Genomic DNA, 14,135 nt, shown 5'->3' on the forward strand with positions numbered 1-14,135 from the left:
CAGGGGAGACTTTCATTGAACAATCAACCCACTGCAGGTCAGCTTCTGTGTGCTCGGAAGGATCAACCTTGACCTCCTGTTGCTGCAAGTTGGCTTTCCGTGGCCATTAGGTGAAGCAGAGCACAATGAACTGTAGAGTATTTGTAAACAATCTTGCAAGGAAGATGCAGGAAGCAAAGGCAGAAAAGCCCAGCCTGCGGTTCTGTCTTTTCTCTTGAGCAGTTTGAGAGTGTGTGGATGGAAAACCAAACTTGTTCAAGGAAAAAAAAAAAAGCCACTCTTACTGTCAAGGTCATAAACTGCTGAGAAGGTGCCGCACTGAGGTCGGTGATTGTGAAATTTGTAAGTAGGGGGGTGCTCAGAGCAGAAAGGGGAACGCTGCAGTAGCTGACACCATGCCACAAGCAGAGTGGAAAGGGGCTGCAGCAAGATTGCAGCGTGAATACTCGAGCTGTAAATTTGTAGTTAAGGTTCCTATCATATGCTTCTATTTTTAACGCTGTTAAAATTAAACTCTGCAGCCAAGGCTGAGTGCTAGGAATTCTTTTTTCACTACTTCAGCATTGCCAGCATCTTTTTTGTCAACTTTCTTATCCTCTTCTGCAACCTTGAGTATGGGATACCTCAGCTGTACAGGACAGCAAGTATCATCTCTGTGCCTCAGGGGTGACCTCCCAAAGGACTTCCATCAGCAATGAGATGAGATTGTCATGGCAGTGTCTGGTGTCAGCTATTAATTTGTGAGTGCTTTCCTTGGCCCTCTGTTCGTGGACGGCTACTGCTGAAAATCCGCACGAAACTGTCCTTAATTCACCCTGCCTGATGGCTGTTGCACAGATGGCATCTCCAATCAGAAGCTAGGGGAGAACTGCTGTAATTAAATAAGACTTACCAGTTAGGGCCAAAGCCTCCATCTTAATTCTCAAGTTCCTAGCCTTGATTCAAGCACGCTAAAGCAGCCTCTGGGTCAGCAAAATGTTCTGACATTGAGCGCTTTATGGTCAGACGCTCCATCTGATCTTGCTGGACCCACCTGTCCTATGGTTTTGGGGGTGGGTGCTTTTTTTTTTTTTTTGTATTTGTCTTTACAATAGCAGATATTAAATTCTAAGAAGCTGCTTCTGTCTTTTAACATGTTCTGCAGATTACTGCTATGCAAAGCTAAGCCAAGGCTGTTGTACAGCATTTACTTGTGGAGTGTTTGTTTAGGATTTACCTTTAGCTCCGTGTAGGACACAGAACAGTGGTGGCTGTGGTATCTGGGCTGGTGTTCCAGGCCCTCGGCCAGCAGCAAAGGCTCATGTCTTGATTGTATTCATTCAGTCAGGGTTGTGTAACAGGGCTGGTGCTGTGAGAGTCAGAACCAAGCCAGCCAGCCATGCTGCCCTTTCTCATCTCTACTTTCTCTTGCCATCAGCCAAAACCACTTTCACCCCGATAGCTGCTACCTTCACAAATGTTAAAACAATTAATCATCTTCATCTTCTTTCACTCAAAACACTTTTTTGTGTATCATAAAGAAATTTACATTTTGTGCATGTCTGCCAAAGACTTGTTTAAAAATTCCACAAGTGGCTGCTTCTTCATATAGTTCAAAATTTATAGACGATGGCTGATCTTTACCTTCCCTTGAAGGAGAAGAATATTACAATTACACCTCTTCATCTTACACGTTATCCATTTGAAACAGATTGAGATTTATAGTAAGTCCAATGCTGTACTCGTATAGAACTTGGCTCATGATTTTTAACAGATTTTGTACTATATTAGCAAAGTGTGTTTATTTAGTTAAGGAGTGGCGAAGAAGCAGTGGCCATTGAAGAAAGACATCTTCTAGCAGTAGCCATGCTACGGTAGAGGAGATCCTTCCCTCTCTTACAGACAGCTTAAATATCACTGTTCCAAATACCACATTGTGATTTTCCTTTATTTATTTATTTTTGAAGAGGCAGCCACTGCTCTGAAGGATAAGCTTGGCACAGCAGCATCAAGCTGTGCAACAGAAAGCATTAACCTTGGAGGACCACCTTCTGGAAACAACTGTGTTTTTCTAAACCCAGGAGTACCCCTAAATTAGAATTTGAGGTTTCATGCAGAAACCCTTGTGCCTTCTGGTTTCTTCCTGCCATGGCAGCAGTTGAACAGAATTCCAGTTCTAAAATTTAAAGTTTGCTGTATAGTCTATTGACTGTACAGTCAAGTTTCTGTTGACTAAAACTTATACCAGTGGGCAAGAGAAAATGGTGCTTTTTGCTCAGTCTGTGCAAACTGATAGTAAAAGCCTTTGTGGAAATGTCACGCTACAAGAAAACCCTGGCTTTGTGCTGGTCAGGAATTTTGATTGCAACCACATTACTTCTTTTTGACAGCCATACCGCTTTAATTGTATAGTTATTTTTATTGAATTATGGATATACATTTATCCATTACACGTATTTGAAAAGCACCTCTTTGCCTGTCTTCCAGTTTAGAGTTCCAAGTTGAACTGTGAGCCAGCTTGTATGGAAATATCCTCCTTGAGACACATGTTAGCACTTGTAAGAATTGACGGCCGTGCACCTAGCTTGAACTAGGTGCTGCAAATGTCACTTTTGTAGATGATGACAAAACTCCCAGTGCTCACCCTGCCGTACTCCTTTGGCAGCATGCGCCAGGCAGGCACATCCTCAAGAACCATTCTGAAGAAGCAACACTGAGGCCTGAGATAAATGTGGTCTTTAAAACGTACCATTTAGCAGCCTGCAAAAGGGATTTAAGAAACTCCTGCTGGTAAATGGGATTTCTTTCCCTACTAGTTGTAAATTTGAATGGGTGCCTCCAGTTGGGCCTCCTGTTAATAGTTGGATCAGCTGAAGGATTTAAACATGCTGGTGAGGTGGGACTGGGAACTTAACTCCAGGAGCTTTGATTTCATAGAGCACTTAAAGCTACGGGCTGCAAAATGGAAGTTATATTAAGAAACCAGAACACAGCATAAAACACTCCTTAGGAGTAACAAGTGGAGCAGACCCTGGATCCAGGCTGAATCCTGCTCAGTTCCCAGTAAGCTATCTGAATTATTTCCACTGAGTGGATATGGTTCCAAGCGACAGCAGAAAGCCCTAGGCTCAGGTAAACATAAGTTATGAATTGTTCAGGACTGAAACAGCACCGAGTAGCCAAAGCAGATGTTTGGACACATACAAAGAGAAGATAAGCAAAAAATTTGACACTAATTCTTATGTGTAGCCACTTAACATCTACTGCTGGCACTTGCATCCAGTGCCTTTGTCCTTTCTCCTACTTCAGACATCAAGAACAAGGACTAGCATTTTTTTCCTCCCTTCTGCTAGGCATGAAGGTACATGTAGCCATTCTTAATTACTGCTAGGTGTTTTGATCTTAGCTACAACTGTACTCACTCTAATTTACAATGAGTTATTAGTAGGTACCACTGGACTGCTGCATTCAAGATCTGTAAATTTCCCTTCTGACAAAGAGGAAGCTGTAAAAGCTAAATTCGCACTTGCTTTATTACAGAACTAACCAATGCAGCTTAGCTCTGTATACTCACAGATCTTCGTGGGAACTTGTTTCCCACGGCTGTATGGAAATGACACTGCAGAATGCTGCACTGAAATGAAGGAGATGTAAATGACTGCCAGCTTCTGTTGAGGTGGTCCTTTGCTCATCCACCTTTGGCTGATGCAGCTGGGAAAGGCAAGAACATGATGCTCCTCGAAGCATAACCAATTTGGGAAAAACAATCCTGACAGACAAGGAGGCACCAAAGTTCATTAGCAGCAAACCAGACAGAACGAAGCATGTCTTCTGTAGACAGCTGGGCCGCTTTCTCTTGTGGCTACTCTGACAGCTTCTTCTCTAATATTTGCTTCACCAGAAGAGGGTTGGCTCGGCCTCGCGTAGCTTTCCGAACCAGTCCAATTAACTTATTGATAACTTTTTTGTTTCCTTCTTTTATCGCCATAACCTTTAAAAAGAACAGATAGACACCACTATTAGAGGAAAACAACATGCTCAGTCATTCATGGCCCAGGTATGAATATTTTTGTCTTTTAAGGCCACTGCAGTTGAATACAGTATTAAGGGGTTACGGTGTGATTATAAAAGCATCCTTCAGCTTTGCAATAAGCTCTTGCTCAACAACTGCAAGGCCCTACAGCAGCAAGCTCTGCAGCTAACCAAGATTCGCTTTTATTGACAAAGTCAGTCAACACTTCTGGATTTGAACAGAAGCAGCTCCGACAGTGACTTCCTGGGAGAGAGCAGAAAAACAAGATGGATGGCTTGTTGCTCATAGGAGCTTTGTCCTCGATGTACTGTTCAGTTTTAATAAATTATGTTCATTGAATCGTGATCCATTTGAAAATATTTCTGAAGTCCTTCCAGAGCAGAGTTGGGTGTTGAGGTAACAGTGGTTATTTCCTTGAAACAAAGGATCATTTGCAACAAAGCAGTTAATCCACTGATCAGAAATACGGCCTCCTATCAGAGAGCGACTGTTTGATGCACAGTTACCTACAAAATATCCGCAGATAAAGGCTAAGCAAAGAAAATGAAAAAGAAAAGCGCTGAAAAATCCACTGTCAGGCATTTCTAGACGAGTTGCTACTACTGCAACTGTATGTCCTCATACAGTTTGTGTGGCAGGGACGGCATTCTCAGCATTGTCAGAATTACTGGGCAAAACATGATAGCTTCAATTAAACAGGATGTCATATTTACAGATACTAAGGGAAGGACTGCTAACATACGAACTACCAACTGTGACAATTCCAAGCACAAATGCAAGTACTGCTGCTTGTTAGGGTATCTGAATTAGTGACAGTCTAAAAATCTCTGTGAAGTCCCAATATGGAGAAGACCTGTTACTCCGTATTTGACAGAAATCGCTTACATGGGGCAGAGTGTGGTACAGCCAAGATACTGCATTTTCATTAACTGCTCGGTGTTGGTTTGGAGTTTTGTTCATTTTAAAGAAAGTTCCTAAGAGAAAGCAAGGCCTATTTTTTTCCTGGTAAGTACTTGGCTAACTCTATTTTGTAATGCAAGTTCTTACAGCAATTCGAAGCAGTGAATTACAGCCCTTCCAGGCAGCTTTTTGCCTCAGTGAAAGATCACCTGGAAAAAGGAGGAAAGCGAGGCCACTCTACTGCATTTGGCTTGACTGAAACAGTGAAAAGCAGAGAGGAATTACATTCTCAGACAAGGCATTATTATTGAAATGGGAGCGTAGTTACGGACCTTCAGCTTCTGCACTTCCCAATCAGTTTTGATGTTCTTTCTGTATCTACGCCTGTGCTTCCATACTAGACTGAAAATACAGAAGCACTTTTATCAGGCTCTGCAAATGAGTCAGTCTGATGGAGGTCACGCCGACCTACTGCAAGCTCATTTTCTTTATCAAAAGCTCTTGCAGAGCTGTTAGCATCCCCCAATGAGAACTGGGGTGGGTGGTATTGTTCTCAGAAGATGTCAATGTTTTTTTCCAAATGGCAAATGTATCTAGACAACGCTAGTATTAGAAGTAAGCTATTCACTTCTGCTTTTACATTTTCACTCCAGAGAACATAGGAGCACTTGTTTTCATTCTCATTTTTTATATAAAACAGATGTTAAGACTCTGTCAGGATTTCTTCCCACTCCTCCCCTTCACGATCAACAAGCTTTTTCCCCTTTTCCTGGCTCAGAGCTCCTTGGATGAGCCATGCAGGCTGCTGCATCCTTCTGAGGGGATGGAGAAGAGCTGAAACCCTGTCCTTACCCCCCGCAGGAGCAGCTCAGCAGAGCAGAGGGCAACGCTCCCAGTCCCGAAGCCTCCAGTGCTGCTGCCACACGGGTCTGTCTCCTGTCACCCTCCGGACAGGCAGGAAAAGCGAGCAAAACATGGCAGTGGCAGTGAAGGAGGACGGGGACAGGGTAAAGAGATGAGTAGAATTTTGGCCTTGCCACATCTCATAAGTCTCTAACTCCATTACTGTTATATGCCTTGATGGCAGATAGCCTCAGTCTTCAGAACAATGTAGCAGTGGTGCACTAATATCACAGGAGATGACAAAAAAAAGGACAGTTAGGTGGCCAAGTGGCCAGGTCAAGTTAAGGGCAATATATTGCACAGGTGAAGGAAGAGCCCTACAGCTTTGCTTTCTTGTATTACATTTTTATGGTCTCTTAGAATGACTTAGCACATTAGCCAGACTGGTAATTTCTTCTGCAGATCATTTTGTGTAAGCTTCAATTTCCAAAAAAACACTTAGTAAAATAAGAAAAGAGAAGAAAAGATCTGATGATAGCTGCGCGTCAGCTTTAATGCTCCTAACTGGCTTTAGAGCTCAAATACCAATTAAAAGAGAAAAAAGGCCATTTAAACCCCCCTTTTTAGTGCCAGAGAGTAAGAGAGTGTGCAAGCTTCCCAGCACCACCATAATCACCTCCTTTTCTCGTTCATCAATCACCGCCTGGCAGATCTGTTCAAGCTCTTCTTGATCCTGTATCAGTTCAAGCTGCTTTTCTTTAACGATTTCAAGAGGAGTCTTCCCTTCTCCCTTCCACAATTCCTCAAACACCTGAAAACCACGAGTAGCAAAGATCAGTGACTTTACATACTGATGTTATTTATCTGCACTGTTTTAGCTGCAGATCTAAGCAGTCAGATTTCAGTAGCAGGGGTAACAGCGCTCTTCTCACAGTACGCACAAGAACTGCCTGAGAGCAGTAAGAGAATGCATTTCCATGAGTGGTGTCTCTGCCCGGGAACTGACCACTAGTTGACTGCAGTACCAAGTCCAGTCCCAAGAAACTCATCTCATTACCAGTCCTTATCAGCTAACTGTAATGACAATACATACGACAAAGCAGAAGAAAAATAGTGCCAAGCAGACTCTGCAGCAGCTCCAGGCCCACCTATGCATCACCTCCCAGCAAAGGAATGCCGGGTGACCCTAAGCCTTGGGAATAATTACTTGTTAATGTCGGTGTGTGTTCCTATGCTGTATCAGGGCTGTTGCCCTGGAATAAACGCGAGAGAAGAGAACATTTATTAAAAAAGTTTCCTCGGGCAGTGATTTTTCTTTTGCTCTCATTTCCTTTGCTCTTATTTCAGACCTGTGGGAGGAGAGGAAGAAAACCGTTATTAGAACAGCTGCTTACGCTTCATTCTGCACTGAAGATATAATTGTATGTTTGGGCCACTGCTGCGTACCAGTGTGGAAATAGTGCCCTGTCACCATTTCAGCATTAAATACTCAATGCGGGATGGAGAAGAGGCTGGGAAGGGGAGAAGGGGCACTCAAACTGTGTGTTAATTAATTAGCAAAGCAGTGAGACAACTTAGGGAAAATGGCACACGTGGGATGGTGCTTTAAGTATGCCAGCAATATTCTTTAGCGTAGGAATATTCTGTGATAAGAAAGACCTTCGATTAAACAGTTCTGTAGCCACAACATGTACATAAGAACCATGCACTGACCCAATTCCTGCAAGCAGATATTTGTGTGGCAGCCATACCCCAAAGCTACTGATGGGATCTTATCACAGAGCTGAGATCCCGAGAGAGGGTAACGATACACAACTCTCACAGAGGCTGCATCTTCTTTTTTCCTTTGTAAGAAGGTTAAGTGCAGATCAAACATTAAATTACTGATAAGCAGAGTTATAACCACCATAAGCAAAGCTTTAAGCTGCTTTTACCTACAAAAATCAATGCCGTACACAATGTCCTCTGCAAGATCTCTCTTCCAGTATCGTACTTAAAGATCATCGCGCCCACGCTACCTGAAACACCCCTAGAAACAAACACATCCAGCGGAGACTCAACCTGCCTGCAGCTCTTTACAATATCTTCTTGCTGCACTCTATGCCTCATTCCAAAGGCAGCCCCAGCTGCTCCTCCTTCCCCAGGGACGTGGCAGAAAGCTTTCTGTCCCCGAAGCCTCCCGAGGCACTGGGACGGCACATCTCCCTTCAAAGGGAGCTCTGGCCTCTCTGCACAGCACAGCCCACAGCAGAACACCCTGGAGAGTCTGAAGCGCTGCACAAATCAGAGACTGGGCAACAAAGAAGCCATATCACTGTCCTGGAAAAAGGCAGATGCGATTTTTAAGACTGGTATGCACGCAAGCAACACACTGTGGGCTACAGGAGGGGAAAATGTGCAACAAACAAAATCCGAGCAGCCAACCACGGTGGAGTTACCCAGCAGCAACTCTTACATCAGGCTGCTGGACAGCTGACATTTCGAGATCCATCTCTGATTCCCTGCTACTTCTGTGCCAAACGCCTCCTGGCACTGAGAAAAGCTTGCCCGTTAGAAACCTTCAAGGCAACAGATTTTCCCCGTGACATCTGCATTGTATGTACTTCTCAATTTGGTAACGAGCTTATCCACTTAGCCACCAGAGCAGTATCGTTATCAAGGCCCTTGCTTGTTTACAGTTATGTAGGAAAGCAGAAAGAGATGTGCCCGAGTCCTGTCAAAAATGCATTTTTAAAAATGTGTTTTGCTACTTGGCAAGGAGTAGAAATTTAAAGAAAGCAGTTTAAAGAATGATTTCAGCTCATTTACACAAACCGTCTGCGTCAGAACAGTGGGATCAAATTAGGAAGTCTCCAGAGCCAAAATGAGAATCTCAGGCCTCATTTCCATCACTGAAATCTCAGTAGTTTCTACTATTGACTCTTGGCTGAGCGTGATTAGATTTTAATGATGTTCTGCTCTCCCCACCTAACAGGCATAGCAGCAAACCGCTGGTCAAGATGAATTAATCAGGACTTGCACGTCTGGCTGCCACGGGCATCATATCAAACATTTTGCAGCTGGCGATCATGCCAGCTGACTGCTCTGCCTCAGAACGGCTCCAACTGGAAAGCCTACCCACAGTGATGTGCTGCCAGAGGAGGAGGGAAGCAGCAGGCAGCACCATTTGAGCCTGTCCTGTGGGCTGCTCTCCTTTGCCCTGATGGAAAGCCTTGATGTCTGGCAGTTGTCCCTCAGCCTCTGACAAAAGTGAGGGGCAGGCTGGGCTCACTGCTCCAGATGGTATGACCGTAATAGTCAAAGCAGATGCTTCTGTTTAGGTTTGTGTACTGTACTCATTTTCCTGCTACCTACTTTGAAGTAGGGGTGCCAAGTGGGTCTATCGAAGCTATTCTTGTATGGGAGACCTACGCAACTGCACAAGCAAACAAGACAAGGGGCCTGCTCCTCTCCACACCCTGCTACAGATCCCTGATTAACAGACAATGGGGCATTTCCACAGAGTTGCTACAGCACAACTCTCAACAGCCAAAGCCAGGTTCTGCTTTCCTGACCCAAGAACTACCTTCCTCCCGCAATGCCCTCACTGAAAAGTGAGGTCCCTTCTGCCACAGACGTGCACACTGCCAGCCCTGCCGGTGAGGAGTGAGGCCCCACCTTGGCCATACTCCCATCAGACCAGTTTCAGTGTAGTAGAGTTGCATTCCACTGTTGACATCCAAATGGTGCCTCCGGGGTAAGGCCATGCATAGCGTGTGCCTGTGCAGGCCTCCCCGATGCAGGACATGCTCACTGCACAGCCCTGCACACCAGCAGAGCTGGAGACTGCTCCCCTTTGTACAGGCATGCCAGCATGAAACCACTTTGGAGGCCTCTGGGGTAGGATGCTATATTTGATGGCAAGTTGGGCGTGAGCTCTGTAATTACCCAAGTGGTAATTATGTAAGCACACTGTGCCCTTTCCTTGGCATATGCATCCTACCATACAATGTTCTGTGTCTATAATCAGCACTCGCAGCTTTTATCTGTGTTTTAATGCCTTATACAGCAGAGACTGAACACAATCCTCTTAACAAATTAAAACTTCTAACAGCTTCCTGCTGCGAGCACGTATGTGTGTGCATGTCTGTGTGCTCACCCCATCAACCCCGCTAGTGCTTCTAGTTGGATCTGTCTCTACCACTGCAATTCGTTCTCCTCCACTCCAAGTGCTGCACTTCATCTGCCGTTGTGTATATATAGCCCCTTCTGCCCTCAGGCCATCCAGCATCTCGGCCTGCTGCTGAGAATTGTTATAAACATTTGTTATTCTTCTGACATCCAGGCAACCAGAATACTTTTCTAAATGTGGCAAGGTTCCTGCAGTTTGACAGCATCACTCAGTGATGGCAAATAGTACTGTTATTTCTCTGTGTCCAATTTCAGAACGCAGAGGACAACATGCACGTTACAAGGAGTTTGTAATTAAACAAGAAAGGCATCTCTGAAATTCCTGACATTTCATAACCTGTCAGAAGTGCTGGCATACAGACTTATCACAAGGAAAGGACTCCAGTGGAGGGGCATCAGTATCCTCCAGAAGGAAACAGAGTTAAGAATGGAGTTCTGAGCTCCTTTTTCAGATGCAGACCCCAAACTCATGGGTGTCCCATTGCCCTGCAGGTACACAACTGCTCTGCATCCCAGTGTATCTCCCTGTTAATATTTTATGTCCTTTTTGAAGCTTTTACTTTTCCAGTCCAAAATTTCCAGATGCACATGCCTGAAGTCAGGCACTTAAATGTGTATTTACGGTGCCTATAAAAAGCAGCTGGCTATTCTGAGGGGCGGGCCAACTACAAGGCCAACATAATCCAAATCCACAAGCACCTCCAAAAGAAACCCCCCAAAACCAGGAAGTGTCCCCCAGTAGGAAAAGAGCCACAGCTCTTTGCAGCTCTGAGTTTGTAATCATGGAAAGAGTGAACTAACGCCAAAGCCTGTACTGTTTTAAAGTTGTACTCTGACTGAATCAACTTGTGCTAGAAAGGTGGAAATGTGCCCTGTGCATTTTAGAGAGGTAAAAGCTTGAAAGCAGGCAAGGCAAGGCAAGGATCTTCTTTAACAATTTTGCTTACAGCCACCTGAGGAAAAACGGTTAACGAATGTACTTAAATGCAGAGCACAGTAACTCACCTGAAAGGACGATGAATCCCACATAGAGAATTTGAGGTCAATGGCAGTTATTCCCTATCACAAAAGAACTCCAGATTTTGCCTAACGTGCACCAGAGTTACAGTACCATCATAAGCAGTTCATAACTTTACAGATGAATGTGTGAAGTGCTGATTTTCGAGACTGTCCTAAGCAAAATGATAGAGGGAAAACTGGCTTTACAGACAGTCCTTGCTTAGGAGACTCATGGCAGCACTTGCTCAAAGAAGCCAGGAGAAAAGAAAGGTCAGATGTCTCTGTGTTAGACTCTCGGAGTGCACCACATCAGACTTCTCTTTGTGACTACAGTCAGCTGATTGATATCCTTTTCCATACACCAATACTTGAGAATATAGGCTCTAGTATCCCTTTGCACTTACTAGCTAATACCCTCAGCTTAACTGCCATGGATTAGTTCCCACCAGCCTTTCCTCAGGTGTTACTCAAGCTACCGGACTGACATCTAACGTCTGCTTTGTTCAGAAGCAGAACTGACTTAACTGACTGTAGCTTAAAGCTACTATTTGGTTTGTGCCCCCTTTTAACGCTAAGTATGCAAAGACATCAGTAAGATTATACTACATGAGGCATCTTCATCCATTAAATGTATATGGCATAGAAGCAAAATTTATCCTTCATCAACACCCTGAATAATTTAAAGCAACCAATTCATTGGCACACAACGAATGCAGATGGAATAAGCATCGGCAGATTCAAAGTACAGTGAAATCAAAAAATACCTGCTTTGCTGCTGAAGAAGAAATGTCTCCATTTTCTAGAAGGTTCAGAAGGTCAGCTAGGAGAAAAGAACTGATGGGGCTGTGAAAAAAGGGGACGGGAGTTACCTCAGGGAAGAGGACAAGTAATAGATTTATGCCACTGTTGCTTGTCTAAACGTCACACAGTTTAGCATGACAAGCTAGTATTTTTTCTTCGTGATACACTATATTCAGCTTTGATCTTGACTGCCTGATTATGCCTTATCATTGCCCTCTTCTCTGGAAGGCATTTGGTTAACTTCATTAATCATGACAGTGTCAAGGCCTAAGCAGCACTGCCTAGGATAACCAACCTCACAGATGATAACTAAAGCAGAAGTCAGCATCAGAGTGACATGATACTGTTCCTGGTACATGAGAAAAGGAGCAATTTTATTTCACTGCTGTTGTAACTGAGAAGCCTGACCTTTCATTTGCTGTAAGGGAATGTTGTTTTAAGTGACTGAGTAGGTCGCTCAGAATCCAGCCGATCACTTTCTTTGGCTTCATCTGAGTCCGTTTTACCACATCTTCAAAGAATTCCATTAATCCATCTTCATTCTGTTAAAGAAAAATTAAATGCATCGAACAGATACTGAAGTGCAAGCGTGATTAATTACGCAGCTAGAGTCAGAGGATAAATGCTAAAGTAAACTAAAGAAAGTAAAGAAGCTGTAAGACTTTGGAGTAATTTTATTATGAGTAAAACTACGCTGTGCCTAGCATGCATGCGTACAGCTTATATGTCAGCCTGTTTTAACATAACTTCAATAATTGAGTGATCTTTTTTCTCTTACATCTTCCCTAAAAATTAATATTTGGAGAGAACCTTTCCCATCTTGTCCTTTGTTTTTAAATACATACAGTGGCAGAAAATATAATGCTCCATACACTCTCATGCTATCATTTACCAAGAAGAGACTTTGCCTGAAACCGCCTATAGATACCTCACTCTTGATCTTGCAATCACTTATTTTTATTTTGGTCTGATGGAATAAGGTTGGCTTGTAGTCACCCCTGAATGATATGGAAAGGTCACACTGTAAGAACAGGGGTTTTATGTTTCTAGATTTTTCCACAGAAGCTATGCAAGGCTTTGCACAGCACCCTAAATGCTCAGAAGGTATGATCGTAGGGGATTCAATTTATACTATAAGTGAAATCTGAGATTGTTTTTAGAAGAACAGATAGTGCACAGCCTGTTGAACGCTGTGCTGTTTGACATCAGGGCACTGGCAGTTCTTTAACTGTAGCACAGAACTCATTAGGTCTCAAGGCAGAAGAGACATTAAGTGGCAGGAGGAATCCACACCCTCTTTGCCACCGGATTTCTGCAGAGTACGGCATAAATGAACAGGAGGTCTCACCAGCTCTCAGAAGAGATAACAGTTTAGAGGCAGCCACTGAGTTATTCTACACGTACTGTCATCACAGCAAAAACATCTTCCAAGCACGCAGCAATGGCAGATGGATCTCTATGAATACTTCTGAGCAAAACAGAGTGCAGGCACGCACTAAACCAAAGCCTGACTTTTCCACTAAAACTCAGCCCTGTCAAAACAGTCTTCTTTGTCCTTGTATTTAAAGGCAATTTATCACTATAGCAATACTAAATTTTGGATTTTTCACCCACTATAACTTTCACAAAACAAACTTCCAACATCTCTGGACACTACTGGTAATAATCTCTGGAATCATTGGTAATAAAGTACTGCTTTTAAGGAGTCCACAATCTACTGCTCTCTGTTCTGGAAAACAGAACAAAAATGACTTCAATTAGTGGGCCGATGTGCTATAAAACTACTAGGATAAAAATCAGACTCTCTCCCCTTACTTTGAGATCACGAACAAAAAATCGACGCCGTCAGCCTCAGTAGGCCACTGAGGACTTCTGTGAAGCAAGGCAGATTTGGTTAACTACTCCTCTGATACACATAGGGAAACTTGCTTTCCTGTCCTGGGCTTTTACACATTCACTTAATAGAAAAAGAATGTAAAAATCTAAGGTTAAATAAATTAGAAAAACAAATTTTGTAATTATCAAAGTACAGTAAAAGATTAAGAACTGTGCATGCATGTAATGGAATTACTAAAATGATGAACTGCCAAATATTGTACTCTTCTTAATTCACCTCAGGATTCATTTGCACAAACTCTGATTATTTAAATGGCAGATTACCTCCCATTAAAACACTTGTCCAATTTGGGTAGGAAAAAGTGACTGCGTACAAATGCTGCTGTTTTTACTTTAATGCATACTGAAGGAGGCTTTACAAACAGTCTAGGCAGAGCAGTCTAGCTACAACATCATGCACACAAAAGCAATGTCTGCAGATGCCACACGTCTGAGTGCAGGCTGCACGGCTCAGATGCAGCACGTCCAGCACTTCTATCACGCAGATGATGGAGAGCAGGCCTCCAGCACTGGG

General features: G+C 43.5%; 1 protein-coding gene across 2 annotated transcripts in view; it reads right to left on the reverse strand.

Moving 5' to 3' along the window:
- Positions 1-2,378: 2,378 nt before the first annotated feature.
- The window catches only part of GATB (glutamyl-tRNA amidotransferase subunit B), a 43,119-nt gene continuing 31,362 nt past the window's right edge, over positions 2,379-14,135 (reverse strand). Inside the window, exons 10-13 of one of the 2 annotated variants that reach the window (XM_420446.8) lie at positions 12,134-12,267; positions 11,689-11,767; positions 6,432-6,566; positions 2,379-3,970 (exon numbers count right to left, since the gene is read on the reverse strand). In XM_420446.8, coding sequence (XP_420446.2) covers positions 3,842-3,970; positions 6,432-6,566; positions 11,689-11,767; positions 12,134-12,267 — 477 coding nt within the window. In that variant the 3' untranslated portion in view covers positions 2,379-3,841. The remainder of the gene's footprint in view (positions 3,971-6,431; positions 6,567-11,688; positions 11,768-12,133; positions 12,268-14,135) is intronic. The other variant, XM_015276668.4, reaches the window with a different exon arrangement.

This window comes from Gallus gallus, chromosome 4 (genome assembly GCF_016699485.2).
Source record: "Gallus gallus isolate bGalGal1 chromosome 4, bGalGal1.mat.broiler.GRCg7b, whole genome shotgun sequence".
In the NCBI taxonomy this organism is placed as follows: Eukaryota; Metazoa; Chordata; class Aves; order Galliformes; family Phasianidae; genus Gallus; species Gallus gallus.